This window comes from Lepidochelys kempii, chromosome 1 (genome assembly GCF_965140265.1).
Source record: "Lepidochelys kempii isolate rLepKem1 chromosome 1, rLepKem1.hap2, whole genome shotgun sequence".
Lineage (NCBI taxonomy): Eukaryota > Metazoa > Chordata > Testudines > Cheloniidae > Lepidochelys > Lepidochelys kempii.
This window is the reverse complement of record NC_133256.1, coordinates 125,161,674-125,182,206: the sequence shown is the minus strand read 5'-3', so window position 1 is coordinate 125,182,206 and position 20,533 is coordinate 125,161,674. Positions and strand designations below refer to the sequence as shown.

Sequence of the window (20,533 nt, the reverse complement as noted above, 5' to 3'; positions counted from 1 at the left end):
AGGGGGCTAGCCATAATAGTAGTCAGTTCAGATACACACCAGCGATGGTTCTTGCCACAAGAGCAGAGTTGAGAATTAAAAGGCACAAGTTGTTTCAGAACGTCACTATTTTAAGGCCAACTGTCAGTGGGCAACACTGTGCTGCACAGGGCTAACCACAGAAAAACGCTCAGCTATTTGAAAACATCCCTCCCATCCTTTCTGAGGATATTTTTTTTTCCATGCAATTTTGAAACTCAAGCCCCTGCTGTTTACATTGTGTTTTTTCAGGCAGATATGCAGGTTTTCTATCCAGTTTTGCTGTTCTTTTCTTCAGCTTGAGTTTCCCTGGATTATTTCTGCAGAAGAGTTTGCTGAACTGGGGGAAAAAAAAGAAAGAAACAAACAAATATAAAAACAAAATAACCAAATCAAGCTTAGTACAATTCTCTATCAATATATGAGAATCCAACTTGTAGAACAGCGATTCTTTTAAAAGTGTGAACACTCTAATCTTAGTAAATAAATGGGCATTTGATATAGTGGGGTGGGCTGAGGCCTGATCTCTCTGTAAGCAGAATTCTGCTTGCAAAAAAAGTGGTGGTTGCATGTTTTTGCACCCAGGAGTAACTTGAAGACATAAATTTTAGTGACGTACATGGCTACCTAATTTACATCTGCAGTCAAGTATTCAGAAATACAACTTCTACGAACTTTCCCTGCAATTCACTGTGGATGCAAAACAAAAGGGGTACTTTTGCAGGCACAAATTGTGTCTACAAGGGTGATTTTGGGTCATGGGAAGTTTAGCTTTATTTATGCAATATGCAGTTATAGTAAACTCAGACTGGAATGTAATATGCTTGCACAAGCATCTAGGAGAAAATGGTCAGATATCAATGTATACAAAGATTTTGGTTTTGTGCGGTTTTATTAAACCTCTAAAAAAAAATCACTAATTTTATAACAATTGTGGCATATCATAACCAAGTCCAGGAATCCTGAACAAAGTTTAAACTTTTAACCTACTCTGTTTAACTTCATACATGAACCTGAATTTTGCAGGGGTCTTACAGTATTATATTTATCTAGATTACAATGGTAACCTAATCCAGGATCTTATAAAGGTATATTTCACTACGGCCAAAGGGATAGGATACAGTGTTAAACTAAAATCTAATGAATATCTAGATATTTTAAATCTGCTTCTCTTTTGAGCTAATATAACCAGATTAATTTTAAAAGGACTAGAATTAATATCTGTATTTAAACTATTTGTCAGAATAACTCTAGTTTGAGGTGGATATCCAGAACTAGCTGCACTCTCACCTTCAGAAAACAGTTGGAGAGAAAGGTACCCGTTTTATAAAAGAATTGATAAGGTATTACAGAAAAGTTTATGCAAGACATCTTGAACCAGCTAACAAGTCTGTGGGGACAAACTGACTGTATTGGAGTAATAAGGCAGGTAACTTTGCCCAGTTTTAAAAAGCAGAAAAGGCCTAGTTCTGGTTTTAAACTAAGCACATAGGAGGACATGTATAGTTACTCATAACCTACACTCTTGTGAGAGGCTCAACTTCATTTTCTTTTTAAATATATGGTACATGCAGAATCCTCCCCAAAACTTCAATGCCTTGCTGAGTACTCCCGCTCATCCCTTCATTAGCCAGTCAGAAGGGGTGAAACTGACAGAAGCCAAGTTTGTTTTCTGGCTATACCACTTCAACAATTCCCTAATCCAAATTTATCTAGGGCTTCCTGGAGCCAGGTTTCCTACTCTGGCAATACCTCATCAATTTCCCTAGCCAATCATTTTAAACAGCCATGTCTGCATTGCACTACAGAGTTGGAGCTCGCTGAAAAAACTCTTAGCAGACATGATCAGACAAAAAAAAAAAAAAAAAAAACTAAGTTTGCTGTTTTATGCTTCTCTTTTATAAAAGATTCTTTGTGGTGCACAACAGTATGCTAGTCAGTTTAACTTTCCCTGCCTCCAGCTTGCTTTTATGTAATTGCATCTTTGTTCAAATACCGTTACCCTTTTATTAATGCCAACTCCGGCACAGCTTTATTGGTCTCGTGTCAGACAGCACAGCTACGGCTACAGTCAGACTCCCAACACATTCCACTAAAAAACATGCCAGCCACCCACCATTCCATATCATTTTTCAAATAATTGATTTAAAGTAGCAGCTTTGTGTTCTTTCAGTTCACAATTCTGATTACAATACCCATTTACATTCCCACTACTTCCTTACACATTTTAATATTTCAGGTATTTCATCCAACCACCATAAAGAAAAAATGCAAAGGGTTATTAATTTGCTTTAGTTATGTTTTTACCATCTAATATAAATGAAACTCAATTTGAAACTTGTTTCAGTCCAGAATTCATTTCTCTTGCAGTTATAAACACTTGACTACAAGAATGTATAGTGCAAGTGATAAGTCTCTTTATGAGATTAATTTCTGTGACTCAAGTCCACACAGATTCCTGCCAAAAATTCTGTTCCCCCTCCAGATCCTTTTCTTACCAGGTGGCTCTGCATGTGCTCCTTGATGATTTTCCATATTAACATTCTCTTGATCTCCTGAGATACAAACACAAACAAACATTGTAAGATATCAGGCATTTGTGTTACCTGCATTTCCCTAAGACCGGAAATGGCAGAGACAAAAGCAAATGTGAGAGAGGCTGGAGATGCTCTGTAGCAAAGCAACTTAAAAAGGTAAGGCCTGCGAAACCACTGATGGATGGGTATAGCCTCCTTACACTGACTAGGTGGCCAAGTGATCATCCTCCGGAGAGGCTTCTCCAGAGGGTGGCCACTGAAAGCTTAGGGTGCATAATTCAGAGCTCCTACAAGAGCCTAGACAACTAAAAGAAAGAAGAGTGCCACCAAGACCAAATGAAGCATTAAGTTGCACCCAGTAACCATGTTATTGCCCTTGCAAGATATTTGGGGGAAGTTTTGTGTTGTGTGACTTTTCATGTCATATCCTGGCCTTCATATCCTTGGTTTAGGAAGACAGTGGGGGAGGAGAGAGGGATAGAAACCAATGGTGGGAAGATGAACATCTCAAAAAGGAATAAACTCTCCTGTGCTGTTATTAGAAGCCTAGTGTGTGGGAAACAGCTGTGTACTTAGTCTTCATAATTCCCAAAGTGTGGGTTACTAGTGACATTACAGAGCCAAGATAATGACTCTTTTGTTAAAGTTGAAAGGCAGTTTCCACTGTAAACATTCTGCTCCCCATTTCCTCTAATTTTCTATTTTTCCTCTCAAAAGTGTTGCTTAAACTCTCTCATGCTCACTCTGGCGAGTAGAGAATTTTTGGAAACATTTTGAGATTCCTCAGTCCAGCTTTTTCTGAGCTATGGGATCTTGGGGGGCCGGGGGGAGGGGGAGAAAGACGGACACCTCCTACTTTAAAAAAAAAAAATCTTTTTTTTTTGGCCAAAACATTTCAAACTTCTTAGTTTTAAGACTCACTTAAAATATATTATTCCTTCATGATGACTGCTAATGCATTGGGCCATTAAGATTGGCTGATATGTTTTATATTGATTACTAAATTCCCTATCTTTCTAGATAAGAGCTACAACAGATCACAAAGGAGAAAAACTAGTTAAAATCTTACCGCTTGCTTTGAAACAGAGTTTCTTCTTCTGGTAAGCAATGAAGCTAGATACTGCTCCAACAACGGCTACAACCACAGCACTTATAATTCCAGGTATCACTCCTTGAGAAGCTATAAACAAGACATTTTTTTTCTAGATATAAATGAGGACAGACTTGGCTTCTTTCTCAAAAGATATACAAACTCTGAATGTTTCCAAAACAGCACTAACATTTGAAGTAATCTTAGACATTGATTCTGCCTTCTTTTCACGGATTTTGAAGAGTCAAGCATAGATTTAGAAGAGTTAATTTTTCAGTAGTTCATGTTAAGCAGCATGAGTGCATTCCATTATGGCGCTAGACATGGTATGAAGTACACTCATGCAAAAACGAGCGACCACTCTGAAGTCTGGATCTAAACCTTGTGAAATGCTGTGTGCAAGGTTCACATTTTCTACTCTAACGGTATGTCTACACTACGAAATTAGGTCGAATTTATAGAAGTCAGTTTTTTAGAAATCGGTTTTATATATTCGAGTGTGTGTCCCCCCCCAGAAAATGCTCTAAGTGCATTAACTCGGCGGAGTGCTTCCACAGTACCGAGGCAAGCGTCGACTTCCGGAGTGTTGCACTGTGGGTAGCTATCCCACAGTCTCTGCTGCCCATTGGAATTCTGGGTTGAGATCCCAATGCCTGATAGGGCTAAAACATTGTCGCGGGTGGTTCTAGGTACATGTCGTCAGCCCCCCCTTCCCTCCCTCCCTCCGTGAAAGAAAGGGCAGACAATCATTTTGCGCCTTTTTTCCTGGGTTACCCGTGCAGACGCCATACCATGACAAGGATGGAGCCCGCTCAGCTCACCATCACCGTATGTCTCCTGGGTGCTGGCAGACGTGGTACTGCATTGCTACACAGCAACAGCAACCCATTGCCTTATGGCAGCAGACAGTACAGTAGGACTGGTAGCCGTCATAGTCATGTCTGAGGTGCTCCTGGTTGCCTCTGTGAGGTCGATCAGGAGCGCCTGGGCAGACATGGGCGCAGGGACCAAATTTGGAGTGACTTGACCACATCATTCTCTTTAGTCCTGCAGTCAGTCCTATAGAACCACCTTATCGTGAGCAGGCAGGCGATACGGATTGCTAGCAGTCCTCTTGTACCATCTTCTGCCAAGCAGCCATGAGATGTGGATAGCACGCAGTCCTTCTGCACCGTCTGCTACCAGCCAAAGATGTAAAAGATAGATGGAATGTACCAAAACAAGAAGTAGACCAGATTTGTTTTGTACTCATTTGCAACCCACCTCCCCCACATCTAGGGGGCTCATTCCTTTAGGTCACACTGCAGTCACTCACAGAGAAGGTGCAGCGAGGTAAATCTAGCCATGTATCAATCAGAGGCCAGACCAACCTGCTTGTTCCAATAAGAACAATTACTTAGGTGCACCATTTCTTATTGGAACCCTCCGTGAAATCCTGCCTGAAAATACTCCTTGATGTAAAGCCACCCCCTTTGTTGATTTTAACTCCCTGTAACCCAACCCTGTAAGCCATGTCATCAGTCGTCCCTCCCTGTGTCAGGGCAATGGCAGACAATCGTGCATCTGAGTTGAGAGTGCTGTCCAGAGCAGTCACAATGGAGCACTCTGGGATAGCTTCCGGAGGCCAATACCGTCAAATTGTGTCCAAAGTACCCCAAATTCGACCCGGCAAGGCCGATTTAAGCGCTAATCCACTTGTCAGGGGTGGAGTAAGGAAATCGATTTTAAGAGCCCTTTAAGTCGAAATAAAGGGCTTCATCGTGTGGATGGGTGCAGGTTTACATCGATTTAACGCTGCTAAATTCGACCTAAAGTCCTAGTGTAGACCAGGGCTAAGAACTCAGTATTTGACCCATCAGAAGTGAAGTATTTAAAAAAAAAAAAAAGTGGTAGGAACAAAGCTGTTGGAAGTAAAAATACTAGAGATTTTGTATAATATTTTGAAGCTGAAAAGCACCGCCAGTGCTTATTCAGCACTATTAAAATTCTAAACCTGCAGGCAATAAAAGGAATGCTTAATGTTAGATGTTTAACTTTTTAAAGATGATGTACAGATACAACAGATATACGAAAATCCATGCACTTACCCTCCGCCTCTCCTCCACTCTTGGGATTGGTATCACCTTCACCTGTAAGATAACAAATAATTTCATTGCTAGAAGAATCTTTTTAGAGAACAGCCTTATCACAATGAGAATCCGCGCTCTATGTCAATGCATCATGCAAAATGACCCACTATCTCCGGATGCTACATTAACAAAGTCAATACAATAGAAACAGACTTCAACTAATAAAGAAATTACACAAGATATGTTAAAAGACTATTCAGGTTGCAAAGTCAAGCACTCAAAAGTAGGAAATGCCAGACCTAGGGTTGCCTGTGCAAACTTAATTCAACCTCCTTGGGTGTATGTATTGTGATACTCTCGTTAATTGCGTAATCACAGACCATTTTATTCTACAGGACCCTGCATCAAATGCATAGGATGAATGGTTCCCAGGGAATGAGTAGCTAATTCAATATTTTAATATTATTCTCATGGTTCAATGTAGAGCCCCCAGGACTAATTTACTGCACACCATTCAAACTCTTCTTTAAACACAAAGTTATTAGATTTCCTCATGGGGTTTTCTGTGGTGCTTATCACCAAATTATTTAAGTGTTTCACAAACATTAACTTAATTTCACAACAGCTCTGTGTGGTAAGGCAGCATTAGCATCTCCCCTGTACTGATGGGAAACTGAGGCTCAGAGATTAAAACTAATTTTGAGTGCCAGAGTATTTAGCATTATATAGCACTTTCTGTGCTCAAAGCTCCACAGCTCCCACTGACTTCAGTTGCAGCGGTAAGTGCTCAGCACCTCTTCAAATCAGGCCCCAGGGTCTCAAGCTGGGAACCTAGAAAATGAATACAATTAGCGGCCACTTGTGAAAAGTTTGGTTTAACTCTGTGGCAGAGGCAGCAAGAGAATCCAGTTCTCCTTTGCAGCATTCAACTGCCTTAACCATCGGAGATGAGACTTTCCTTTCCATTCTTGCAGTCCCCTGCCTCATTCACTACACCCCTTCCAACTTCTGTAACAAGTGAGGCAGGGGTGCGACAAGTAACAGCCCTATTCATTAGGAACTCTGATTCATTCCCAGAGCGCCACCCGTCCTCTGCACTGAATGATGCAGATATCCTATGTGACCGTGCAATTGAAGTCTACCACAGTGCACAGGCAACCTTAGTTCTGGTATTTCTGAACTTCTGAATGGTTGACTTTGCAACCTTAATATTCTTTTAACATGGTTGTGTGTATAATTTCCAAAGCATTTGAAAAGCAAGCTGACATGTGAATTCCATCAGGTGACACCACAGAGGCTGGAACCTTTAAATCCACCACACAGACCTCTACCATTTGAGCTAATGGAGTAACTGGTAGCAGTAGTAAGTTGTCATCCTCTCTCTGGACAAATCACCAGATGGTGAGGAGACACTCTTTGCCAGTGCGTTTCACAGATATCTTCTGTAAGCAGAGAATACTGACACTGAGGAATCTCAGGTGCTGCAGGTGCGTGCTCTAGTGGGCACAGACCCTTCTGCCCCACCCTCTCTAACCTGTCCCTTCTCCACACCTGACTTCTCCTCCTACCCTTAAGTTCCTAGTCTCCATAGCTTGTTGTCCCAACCTATTTTTCCCCCACCCCGACTCCAGCTCTTGTCCCCTCTATTCAAGTCAGGTGGCTTCCTCATCCTTGCTGCTTGGTGCCAGCACAGAGAGGATAGGAGAGAGTCTCCATGTGCCAGGTATCAGAACTGAGAACCACAGCAGCATGCAGCAGTTGGGAGCAGTAATCACAGGGAAAGTCCTGCTCACCCACTGAAGACCTTGGCTGCTGCATGTTCTCTGCAGATGAGATTCTCAAGAAAATTTAACTGCAAACTAAAGTCTCTACTGAGCGTGTGCAAACAGATTTTTCAAAGGCTAATATCTTGGCCAAATACCAGTGGGTTTTTCCCCCATGGGAAAAGCAAGATGCACATTCCTGGCACCAGTGCTATACCTATGCCAAATTTCAAGTCTGTCCCAAAGCAAGGCACTAGAGCTTCTCAACAATGGCTGGGGAATTTTTTTCCAAAAGCACTTAAGTCTATTTTCAGAAGGGACTTAGGTTTTTAGTAACCTAAATCTCATTGAAAGTCAATAGGACATAAGCTCCTAAGTCACTAGACATGGTGCTGAGGTACATTTGGAAATTTTCCCCACTGTGAATGCTGAAACAAGTACCACTTTCACATCATTGTAGTTTTAAACCTATTGTTTAGAGTTCCTGAATCAATTCCACCTCCTTGGATCATCAATTTTTCTGAATGAACAAAGTACATAATGGTTAAATTGGAAGATAACAATTTCCATGCCTCAAACAGACCAGGACAAAAATCTAGCATTCCTAACTCATTTTAACCCGTTTGTGACACACAAGTCTAAGGCAAAAACTAGATAGCAGTGGGTTTCACTGTGAAGTGTTGGACATTATCTTACCCCTTTTTTCTGGTGGAAGTTTACCATCAAGTAAGTCCTCATCCTTAAAGTTCCCTGTAAGAGTAAATAAAATGGTTATCCTTCCTTTCTAAAGGTGTTTATACCTGATCTTGACTCTTCCTTTAAACTACTAGGACATGTTCATCCTTGATCTCTTAACCCCTTTTTAGCTTCTATAAGCTGATAGGAAACTTGAGCCAACTATTGGGAACACGTGTGTCATACATTTATCCGTGACGTGCTGAAAACTATGTTTTACTTCATATATGAGAAAGTCCAAGGTTTAAGGTAGACTTTCAAGAACAAATTTAGTGCAATGCCCCAACTACTCTCCTCCACTAGTGTCTCTCTCACTCACAAAAGGTATGTTAAAAATTCAGCTAGATTGGAAATCACAAAAAAACATTAGGAGTTTATTTATGATTTTGAAATTCTGACATAGAGCATATTCTATATGCTACAGGTTAACACAAAATAGTTTCAAAATGTGCATGTGAGATACTAAAAACAACCTTTTAACCAGTTAGCAAGTTTGGTCAGAATAGCACTGGAACATTGCAGTTCCCATTGACTTGAATGAGATCTGTAGGAACGCAGCTTGTCAAGGTGGGGAGACGATAAATCAGCACTTATTTAGGTGCCTTGCTCTAGGCACTCAAATGCAAATATTGACCCATGCTCACCTTTTCTCTTTTTTAAAAATGAGAGCAAAGGAAACTGACTCTCCTGTTCTATTACTGTCACTTTAAGGCTGTTGCATGATTTGTTTGCAAAATCAAGCATTTTCTCTTCGTTCTCAACTGCTCTTTCATCGTGTCTAAGTTCATCGAGTTCATTATTTGCATAGTCAGAAGTAAATGCCTTGATGTACCAAATCATTTAAATATGAATGGTTCATTTAAAAAGAAAAGTCAATAGAATGGTCCGAGTATGATGGCTGACAAATGCTATTTAAAACATTTACAAAATCCTTACCACCAGTATTGTCCTTGCTTCCGGGCTGAGCGTTTGGGTGGCCATCTGTTGACAAATATTGTTGGGGGGGGGGGGGGAGTTAAAATTGCAGATGAGTAAAAGTGAAGAAACAAGCTGAATAACCTACCTAATCTTATAAAATTATCCCTACCTTTCCCATGTTTCTCTATCTTCCTCCCCTCTCCCCCACAAAAAAACCCTCCATGACTTATGCTTACTAATATTATGGCAGCTGATTTCATCCACTGTGTTCAAGATCGTAAATAAGAAATCCCTTGAGAACCCTTACATTCCCAACTATCATACCTCATTTCGATTTTTGTGTCTGCAGTTTTGTGTCTGCTCCTGCTCCCACTGAAGGCAAGAGGAAAACTCCCATTGAATAGAATGGGGAACAGGCCTGAGCACTAACATGGCATTTTTAAAACTAAGTAGCTAGCATCAAGTATGCATCAACTTTAAGACTATGGAACTGAATTTATTTCAGACTGGCAGCTTTGTAGATCTCAAAGTCTCAAAAAAAAAATATATCAATCCATGTGAAGAAGAAAATCAGTTCATTTTGAGTTCATTCTAGTTATGAACATTTAAAATTAGCAAGACCAAGACAGCCTCATCTCCTCATTTTAATTTATATATACATACACACACACACAGAGCTATAAATGCATATGGAAGCATGTACTTTGCATACAACATATACACACAGTTGATTCTACAAACATGAGTTAACTAATAAAGGCCACTAGTTCATCTGTTCTGACTGGCAATTCTATAAAAATGAAGACACTTTTCCCCCCCATTTACAAAGAAACAGTAAAAGAAAAAAGGAAATAAATATGGAGATTTACTTTGCCACTCCAATGCACTAAAAGTCATGAAATTTGAACAGTAAGGTTGAGCATTTTGATGTAGTCATAATTAAAGATTTAACTTCACAAGTGTATCCATGACGTATAACCTGAGAAACTTTTCACATAAAGAGCCTGAATCCTAACCAGCCAATAACTTTACAGATTGCAAAATTTGCATTTAATTGACCAACATCCTTCTAACAGAGGCATTAATGGCCTCCTATAACACCATGGCACTTCTATGACTAAATAAACTGAAGGAACAAACATTGTTATAGTTCTGGAATTGTGCCCATTGTTAGTTCCCACAGACTAGCTTCCCCCTTCCAAACAGTTGCCAGTAATGCTGAAGCACAGCAATGCTAGTGGGATACTGGCTTTTTCAGGTGTTGTTCAGCAATTTAAAGAGTTAACAGCCACTACCTGCCAAACTATGTTCCACTTCACTAGTGAGAGCATGGCAAAGATACTGCAGTTTGCTAAAGTGACTTAGCTGAAAATACATTAAAGGCTTTGCAAAGAGATTATCCCAGAGGAAAGGGAAAGCCTTCCTTTCTGACAACAGACTCCCACTTCCTGGCATAAAGAGCACCTCTCCCCCACCCTTCTAGGGAGTGATTAGAAAGGTAATATATTCAAATTACAACCACTTCTAGGAATGGTATATTAGTCAATTAGTGCTATCTACTGAAAATAAGGTGATGACACATCCCTAAAGCCAACTAATCAAAAGCCATTTGGAAAAAAACAAAAAACCCAAAGCCATTAATGCACTCAAACGAGGCCTCTAACTCAACAGCAGAAACTCATGGATCATCAATACCAAATTCTACGATATCAATTTCTGTGCATGGCACTGACCTCCCTTTAATCGAATCCCTCTTGCTATTCACTTCTTCCAGCAGTCCTACAAGCTCTAACTCACCTCAATATAATGCCATCACCACTCCTATATTAAAAAGCCATTATGTTGTTCCTTGGATATCTTTTAGACCTGATCTTGCAATGAGCTCTGCCCAGGCAGCCCCCAGAGCCCACTGCAGCACACTCTAATTATGAAGGCTTTAGTATACAAAGGTTAATATTCCATGGTTCTACTTACTAAGATTCCCTACTTACCTCTGAGGATCCCCCTTCCATTTAGCAAAATGGGATGAGCAGTGTGGTCACAGCCACAAGGTTTGCCTGCAACGCATGTACTAGGCTTTAACAACTCAATAATAAGTATTATTATTCTATTATATAGCATTTTTCATGAGTAGACCTCAAAGTGCTTTACAAAGGAGCAAGCTCTCACCTTCCATCTGTAGAATGGGGATAATGACACGGCTGTCCTTTGCAAGGCACTTTTGAGGTCTACTGACGACAAGTGATATAAAGGGCTAGGTATTTATTATGCGTTGTTATAGTTCAGGGATCAGCAACCTTTGGCACGCAGCCCGCCAGGGTAAGCCCCCTAGTGAGCCGGACCGATTTGTTTACCTGCCGCATCCGCAGGTTCGGCCGATCGTGACTCCCACTGGCCGTGGTTCACCGTTCCAGGCCAATGGGGGCTGTGGGAAGCAGCAGCCAGCACACCCCTCAGCCTGTGCCGCTTCCCGCAGCTCCCATTGGCGTGGAGCAGCGAACTGTGGCCACTGGGAGCTGCGATCGGCCAAACCTGTGGACGTAGCAGGTAAACAAACCAGCCTGGCCTGCCACAGGGCTTACCCTGATGGGCTGCGTGCCGAAGGTTGTCAATCCCTGTTATAGTCTAATTCATGGGTTGTGAGCAAGTCTTAGGGCTGTGATCATCCTGCTCGTCCCATTTTGCTAGCTAGTACAAAACCCCAATGAGGCTGCATGTGCATTTGTTTTTAAGCAACTGCTTTTAATGGAGTTTTTTTTAAATTCACTGACAAATCTAAATTCTAAATGCATATTCTGAAGACTAATTATTATTTTCCTAATTATGGACTAGATCATGACTAACATCTGAGCAAGAGACAACAATATGTCATTGCACTGCCCCCAAAGAAGCAAAAGAGGGAGATTGTGACTCAGTCTCAGTGTCCCTCCTGGTTTCTCCCTCGACTCCAGGGAGGCAGTAACTGCACTGTATTTGTTGCAGCATATATCCCCTGCACAGCTATGCCAACAAGCACGTTGAGAGGGGGAAGCCTATATTCTGCCCCTCTCACTCACCTGCATGAGGGAGAGAAGTAGCAGCTCTATGTAGCCTGCTTTCCCTACTATCTGTAATGCATGTAGCCAGCAGAAGGGTGTTAGGGTGTCCTTATGCTCTTATTCCACCATGCTAGTTAAGCCACTATTTAACCCTTAGATATAGTAAAATACAATTTCAATGTGGTGGTTCAGCAGATGTCAGAGAAAAATGTGTTTCCTGGAGACTGAGGTAGATATGACATCACCAAAAGATTTGCCAGCCAATCTCTCAGTTTTGCCATGACACTGACTAAAGCCTAAAAGAGTCATTATTACAGTAACTCCTTGCTTAATGTGTAGTTATGTTCCTGAAAACTGCTACTTTAAGCAGAACGATGTTAAGCAAATCCAATTTCCCCATAAGAATTAATGTAAAAATGGGGGGTTGGGTTCCAGGGAAATTCCCCCCCCCATATTTTTTTAATATTATATATATATATATACACATACACACATATATATATATACATACACACACATACACACATTTTAAACAAACATTTTAATATTGTCCAGAGCAATGATGATTGTGAAGCTTGGTTGAGGCGGTGAAGTCAGAGGGTGGGATATTTCCCAGGGAATGCCTTACTGCTAAATGATGAACTAGCATTCAGCTGAGCCTCAAGGGTTAACACGTTGTTAATGTAGCCTCACACTCTACAAGGCAGCACGAATAGAGGGAGGAGACACAACAGACGCACGGCAGTGGCTGCAAACATTGCCTGTGGAAACTGAACGTGATAATGAACCCATGCTATCCCACTGGAGCGCATCACTCCCTCCACTTTCCAAAGTGCTGGGGGGTGCATGTGAGTGTGAGAGAGAGAGAGAGAGAGAGAGACAGACATATACACACACACACACACACACGTACGTGAGATGTGCATTGCCCCTTTAAGTATGCTGACCCCACTCTAAGAGCACTGCATTTTAAAGTAGATCAGCAAGTCGAGACAGCAGCTGCTGCCAGCAAGCTCCCTCTGTCCTGAGCCCTGTGGTGGGTCGTTGTCCCCGCTCTGTGGAGATGAGGTACAGGAGCAGTAGGATGGGTACACCCTGACATCAACACCCCTCTTCCCCTGCACGGCAAGCAGGAGGCTCCAGGAAGCAGTTCCAAGACAGAGGGCAGGAGCAGCACATGGCAGTGGGAGGGAGGGACAGCTGAACTGCCCGGCAATCGATAGCCTGTGAAGTGGCTGCTGCACAGGGAACTTAGGGGAGTGGGGAACTGATTGGGGGGCTGCCGGTCCACCCTGGTTCCAAGCCCCCACCAGCTAGCTCCAACGGGCTGCTCTTCGTGCAAGCAGTGGACAAAGCAGGCAGCTGCCAAACAACATTATGAGGGAGCACTATGCAACTTTAAACGAGCATGTTTTCTAATAGATCAGCGACATAACAAAACAACGTTAACCGGGACGATGTTAAGTGAGGAGTTACTGTATTATTAAAGACAGCTTGGTTCTATTATTTGATCCTCCACTTGTCCCCAAAGAGGCCTGAGATGTGTACTTTAAAAAAAAAAATATATATATAGACACATTGGGATAATTTATCCCAGATATACAGCAATGTGTAACCATGACTCTTTGTCAGTAACTACACATCTAAAATCATAATAAAGCATTTACCGTAAGGTGCTTTATGTGCCAATCACTACTCACCCAACTCCGGCTTTTTGGTAGCTGAATCAGGCTTCTTTGTAGGTCCTGTTATGTCAAGGACATAGAAGTTAATACAAATTGAAATGTTTGTGATGATACTTAGAGAACAAGTTTAAATAGACTTCCTTTTAAAATAAGTGAAAGTATTAGACTAATAATTTTTCAAGTCTTCTACAGTTGTATGACTTTCCCCTAAACAGGTTGCTCCACTTCTATGTGGTCCAGGTTTTGGTACACTCTTAGACTAACTAGCACCTTATACCTTAAATTGTGCCAAAGAAGTTAATACAACTACTCATGGAGAAAGGTGTTACACACATTCTCTATGGATGTCAGAATATGGCCCTAAGTGTTTGTTATGTTTTAACATTAATGCTAAACACTATATGAAGAAAAATCTCACAAGAAGGGATTTTTGCAAGAACATATTACTTACCAATGTCCAATGCATCTTCTAAGTTAAAGTCGTCTTCACCTAGCAACACAAAAAAAAAAAAAAAAGCCAGAAATTAGCAGCAGAATGAGGAGACACCTTTCTCACTCTGAAATATGCCATTCAGATCCTGGTCAATGTTGTCCCACACGCAGCTAGAATAGAGGGACTTTCTCAGTATCGTGGGCAGGAAGCAAAAGCAGCTTCCCCGCAAAACACTCCTTTAGAAGAGAAGGGATATGGATTATAAGGGTCGTATCTGCAGACAGTCTTCCATGGAGTAAATGCATTCTTCCTTGTGAGGGGCAGACACCCCATCACTGGCAGAAAAAGGTTTAAAGGCAGCCTACAGAAGCTGTGCCGGAGGCAGCCAGAGAAGAGCTGAAGGGAGCAGCCCACCAGGGCCAAGCAGGCCCATTTAAAAAGGGAGCTACAGAGCAGAGGAGGGCAGTTCTCTGCTGGGAGCCCAGGGAGGAAGGACTGTGTCTCTGGAGGGCTGAGAGAACTGCCCACAGCCTGGACAGAGCAGTGCTGCAGACAGACACTGGGGGAGTGGGAGACAGCTCTTGGCTGGCTACTGGGGTTTGAAGGCTGAGGCCCTGAGGCAAGGCAAAGAGGATGCTGGGGCCATGAGGAAGTGGCCAGAAAACTCGCTGCAGTAGCCACTAAGGGAAGTGGCTGAACAGTGAACTGCAGATCCCTTGGAAGGGGAAGCACAGTGTGTGGCAGGGCTGGAGGGCAGTATTGCTGAAGAGAACGCCGTGGTCCTTGGAGAGATGTGGGTCCTAGAGCAGGAGTGATGGTGGCAAGGCACCACCCAAAGAGGATACACTACCGTACAGAGCTAAATTCCTAAGACAACCAGCAGGAGGTGCCAGAATGGTGAGTGAACCCTGTTTCATTCCCAAAGGATTCACTGATGTTGAACCGGGATCTTCAGCGCTTTTTCAGCGGACCTCCAGAAAGCCACAAGCTTAGCAGGAGCATTGCTCTGCTCAATAGGAATGAACACAACTGGTCCAGCTGTGCAGAGAAAGATTCTCTACCTAGGGGTTTTAGGGCATGAAGGGGGGCTGAAACATGCATGATCATGTAAAGAATTTACAATATAAATTTCTTCATAATCTGAAATAATTATCTTTTGGTTCAGTTCCACTGTAATCTGCTATCTTTCTTCCTCCCATACACAAGATATCCAGTCCAAAGGTGGTAAGTTTTCAATGCATGGTCTCTCTTTAAAAATTGTATTTAAACTCCTGATTGGCACTTTAATTCAAGTATTAATACCACGGACACCTCCTCCTGCTGGAATAAATATCATTTTGAGGGAGACGGAACAGAACATTTCTACATCACATCATGATAAACACTATATCTACTACTGCTGTTCAACAGCTTCCGGCCACTTGCTTCACGTTGATTCACATTTTTGTGATACAAACTGATTTCACATCATGAATGCTGTGGTGGCAAATTTCAGTGGTTAGTGAAACTGATCAGACAGACTGAATGCTGACAGAAATCTTCCCCAAGTACAACACAAGAGCTGTGGGAAGCACCCAGAGCTCTCTAAGCCCAGATATCAGTTATCTATACCTTCACTGCACCAAGCAAAAGGTAGAGGAAAAAGAAGAAGAGCAACCAAAACCCACTGCAGCAACTCAAGAAGTTGAACTGCAAAAGGAATACTTCTCATGACCCTAGGAGTCCACTGGGCTTTTACACTGACTAATTATCAGGCCGCCAGAACCAGACAGCTAGCTTGGTTCAGCAAAGTGTTTAATACTCTTAATGTAGATGCACACAAAACATTTCTTTCTGACCTGAGTCTTCTCAGGTTTAACCATCCAAGGGGTCCTTAAAGGAAAGCTCTGCACTTTACTCACTACATACTTCCTTTAAACAAGGCCAGGAAAGGAGACTGAATTTGTGCTATTTCTGTATCAAAACTGAATAAAAAAATTTAACTAAGAAAACAGGGGTTTTAATAAACCTTAGTATTTGATACCAGTGCTGTGGTTTATGCAACTTAGAAAATGCCAGTCTGAGATACAGAAGAATGGAAATTCACTGGTCCTCAATGACCATTGTGCTACTCCAGCACAACCAAATAGAGGAATCATTAATTCTTGAGGTCATTCTGAAAATAGAACTGGTTTTATGTTTGGCTCATCTTTCACAATATATTAGGTTTTTTCCTGGGAAGGGGTAAGGACTGAAAGGAAAGAGCCTGATTTCCCTTCATAGTGATTCTCAGCTGAATTGTCCTCAACATAAAACACAAATATGGGAAAACCCAATAGCAAGATGCAGGGAGCCAAGTTATCTGAAAGCAACCAAGACAACAAACAAGTTCTGCCATCCAGAGGGGAGAAGTTGAGATAGTTCTTTGCTTCCGAAGAAATTCACATTCTGCGGCCAAAATTTCACTCAAACTTGCTTCATGGATGCAGGACAGTCTTAGCTGAAACTAACCAATCATGCAGGTTGGCCTCACTGATTCCTCCCCATCATTCTGGGCCTCAGATTACTGAAATGGGATGGGCATTGGGAATAGTGGTTGTTTGTAACTCTGAAATGCTCATAACTCAACAAAATGTGATGGTGGTTCTTTCAAAAGTTTACAACTGAACATTGACTTAATACAGCTTTGCAGAAGAAAAATGCATCTCCCCCCCCCCCCCCCCGCCTTTTTAGTAGTTTATGTTTAACACAGTATGGTACAGTATTTGCATTTTTTTTTTTGGGTCTTCACTGCTGCCTAATTGCATACTTCCAGTTCCAAATGACATGTGTGGTTGACTGGTAAATTTGTAACTCTGGCGTTTGTAACTCTGGGGTTCTACTGTGGTAATGTAGCCATGGTACCACAGATAGCAGCAAGGAGCGGCATAGGCTAGCTGCCCTAGACCCTGGGAGTACGTACTTGGCACAGGCTAGCCTGTGCCACTACTCCCTGCTGCCTGTGCTATCGCAGCTATGCTATTATTTTTAGCATGCTAGCTTGATGAGAGCTGGCACGAGCATGTCTATGCAAGCTGGAAATCACACCCCTAGCTCCTAGTGCAGACGTAGCCTTAGAACAGAAGGCATCTGAAAAAGACAAAAGTAGGCAATCTGAAGGGATGCAAGAAAAAAAAGCTCTTAATTGTAGTTGCTCTCTGAAGAGAGCCATCGCACAGCCAAGGCAGGTACTCCAAGTCTCCACAGGGGTGAAGGGCAGAAAGAGGAGAGAATCTTCCCACAAGCCACCTTTCTTTACTCCACTCCTGAGAAATGCTGTGGGATCTTTTAAACACCCAGCTCATGGAAAAACTACTTCATAGGAGTGGGCATGCACATGAGACATATTGCCAGAATGATTCAGCTGGAACTGACACCACCTTTGAAAGGAATGCAAGATGCATCCATACCATCTTAGGAATTCAGCATAAAAGTGGATCACAAAGGCCTGAAGCTTATCCATCTTGCAAAGAGAATCTCTTCTGTATAAGATCTGCAGATAAACTGGCCTGTTTCCAATGGGCATGCAGAAAGTCAAAATAGCCAGAAAATGGGACCTAACCCAGACAAGCAAAAACTTGAAACACTTGATGTGAGGCATTAAAAGCATCACAGGGGGAACAGTTGCATTAGATCTAGGCTTTGGTGGAGTAAAGGGTGTATTTGGAGGGGAGATACCAATTGCAGAGAAAAGGACTATTCACTGATAGCACTCTGCCTCCACGATCAACTGACATTTAGCACAAGGGTGAGTATCTCAGCTGATTGCCTCTGCGGTGGTTTGCCCAAGAAGGGGGAGAAGCAGTCTAAGACAGCCAAGATCCAAAAAAGTACTGTAGTTCTAAGGTTTTATTGTTGTAACTTGTAAACATCACCCACAAATAAGACTGAAGCTTCTTTTTGACTGCTGGGCATGTATGGTATGCTCTGGGTAACCACTTAAAGCAGGAAGCCTTGTCTTGTACTGACTGAAGTTACTGAGAGGCCTTCTGGTACAGTCCTGTTTAAGGCCAGATTTTCAAGAGTTCAGCATCCCCAGATGTCAAACTTCTTTCAAAATGAAAATCCGGCCCCAGTGGTGAATGCAGAACTCTTTTGAAGTTCTGGCCCATGGAATGCACTGCAATAATCCAGTTCTGAGCTGAGAGGTATGAATGACTGGGATGAGGTCCAGATACTAAGGAGAAGATGGCAAACTTCTTTCCCAGGACAAATGGAGGAATAAAGGGTTATTTTATAATTGTCCATGGATAGCATTTCATGCAATTTCCTCTGAAGCAACTAGTATTGGAAACTGCAAGGGATCAAGGCAGCATCAGTCATGCCTGTCTAGGAGAGAGGCATAGTGCAGCATTAGAGCAGTTTTTGAAACTGCTGCGCTGCCTCCTCTCCATACCCACAATATACAAATCCATGAGTTGCAAGTGTTCTCAAAAACAAAACAAAAAAAACAAACAAGACCCTAGCCTCTCTAACAGAGCAGAAGCTGCCACCCTTGACGCCCTGGCTGACATAGGCTATGTCAATTGCTGGCGGTAGCTGGGAAAATGAACATAAAAATATGACACCTGAAGCACTAGGCAAAAGCTATTTCTGAGCAAACAAAGCTTTGAAGGGCTGATTAATTGAAGCCACTGAAGAGGACCAAACAGACATTCAAATGGAACTCTGTTGCTGTGACTCATGGAAGCTCCTTCACTGAACAGGGTGGGAAAGAAATGGCAGCTAGAGCCAGTAGTGGTAACTACATTCCACTGCAGAAGCTGGCATGAGACAACAGTTTTAGAGGAGCTCCGGCCTTGGTCATGAGCAAGAGTACAGGCTGAGACTGAGGATTTATTATCATGCATCTCCACAGGGGGTAAAACAGCTTGTCCCAAGCAGGTTGCACAATTCCCTATAGTCATATTTAATACCACTCCTATTCTCCTGTAGCCTTTTTTTAATTTAAGTTGAATTTAGTAGAATCATAGAATATCAGGGTTGGAAGGGACCCCAGAAGGTCATCTAGTCCAACCCCCTGCTCAAAGCAGGACCAATTCCCAGTTAAATCATCCCAGCCAGGGCTTTGTCAAGCCTGACCTTAAAAACCTCTAAGGAAGGAGATTCTACCACCTCCCTAGGTAACGCATTCCAGTGTTTCACCACCCTCTTAGTGAAAAAGTTTTTCCTAATATCCAATTTTGTATTAATTGGATATTTTTGTAATTTTGTATTAAGCTACCATGGGTTCTGCTGCTGTTGCTACAGTTTCAAGCTCAACTGCGTGAAAATCACCGCTGGTGTTTTTCTCAAATTTGGAGACTCCAGGACCACACAAAGTCCAAGGATAGTGACCACAAACACAATCACAAGTACAAAGTCTTATCTGTATAAAGTTACAATTACCCATACATATATAAATCCTACAAAAACCCATGCAATGACTAAGGCTGCAGTCATACACACATCCTCAAAGATATCCTAGGGTCTTGATGGACCTCTCAGCAGATGATTATTGATGGAGGGATGGTTCCTGCTGGGGTTTCCTGGGGGGACGGTCTTCCCACTTTTACATAACCAGGGACCTCTTTTATATTGTTGTTCTGATCACACCTAATGCAGATATAGGAGGGTTTCCCTTATCTGTACTTCCACACCCCATGAATATTGGAGTGCCCCATTTTTCATAGGCTGTTTCTTACTTTCAGTTATTAGCAGCATCTATGCACAACATGTATGCTGCAGTCACGACAGGACATTCCATGATCTTACAACCAGGTGTCCCATGATCTCGAACAATACCCTGCAGTTTATTGCAATCTAGTTTTCTGTAACATCGGGCACATCTTTTATAGTGATCCTGTGACCTTTCTGGCATAAGGTTATTCCTAGATCACCTATTCATGCCAAGCATTCTTAAGCCTGGCCGACTATTACTAAGCTAAAATTTTACAGGTCTCAGCCTATATGACAGGGGTGGCCAACTTCTAGCTCCAGAGCCACATTTGGCTCTTCAGGGGTTAATGTGCGGCTCCTTGCATATGTGCCGACTGTGAAGCTGGAGCTACAGACACCAACTTTCCAGTGTGCCAGGGAGTACTCACTGCTCAACCCGCTGCTCTGCCCCCGCCCCTTCCCCCAAACGTGCTGTACCCTCCTTCCTCCCCCCTACTCCTCAGAGCCTCCTGCACATGCAAAACAGCTGATCAGCCAGGCAGGAGGCATGGGAGGGAGGAGGAGGTGCTGC

At 42.4% G+C, this 20,533-nt stretch overlaps 1 protein-coding gene across 3 annotated transcripts in view; it reads right to left on the bottom strand.

The window, feature by feature from the left end:
- Positions 1-322: 322 nt before the first annotated feature.
- Positions 323-20,533, bottom strand: part of LOC140914962 (CD99 antigen-like) — a 36,234-nt gene continuing 16,023 nt past the window's right edge. The window contains exons 2-9 of one of the 3 annotated variants that reach the window (XM_073354118.1): positions 14,305-14,343; positions 13,869-13,913; positions 9,149-9,193; positions 8,174-8,227; positions 5,733-5,774; positions 3,625-3,735; positions 2,517-2,573; positions 323-358 (exon numbers count right to left, since the gene is read on the bottom strand). In XM_073354118.1, the coding sequence (XP_073210219.1) occupies positions 333-358; positions 2,517-2,573; positions 3,625-3,735; positions 5,733-5,774; positions 8,174-8,227; positions 9,149-9,193; positions 13,869-13,913; positions 14,305-14,343 (419 nt within the window). In that variant the 3' untranslated portion in view covers positions 323-332. The remainder of the gene's footprint in view (positions 359-2,516; positions 2,574-3,624; positions 3,736-5,732; positions 5,775-8,173; positions 8,228-9,148; positions 9,194-13,868; positions 13,914-14,304; positions 14,344-20,533) is intronic. The other 2 variants (XM_073354136.1, XM_073354127.1) reach the window with 2 other exon arrangements.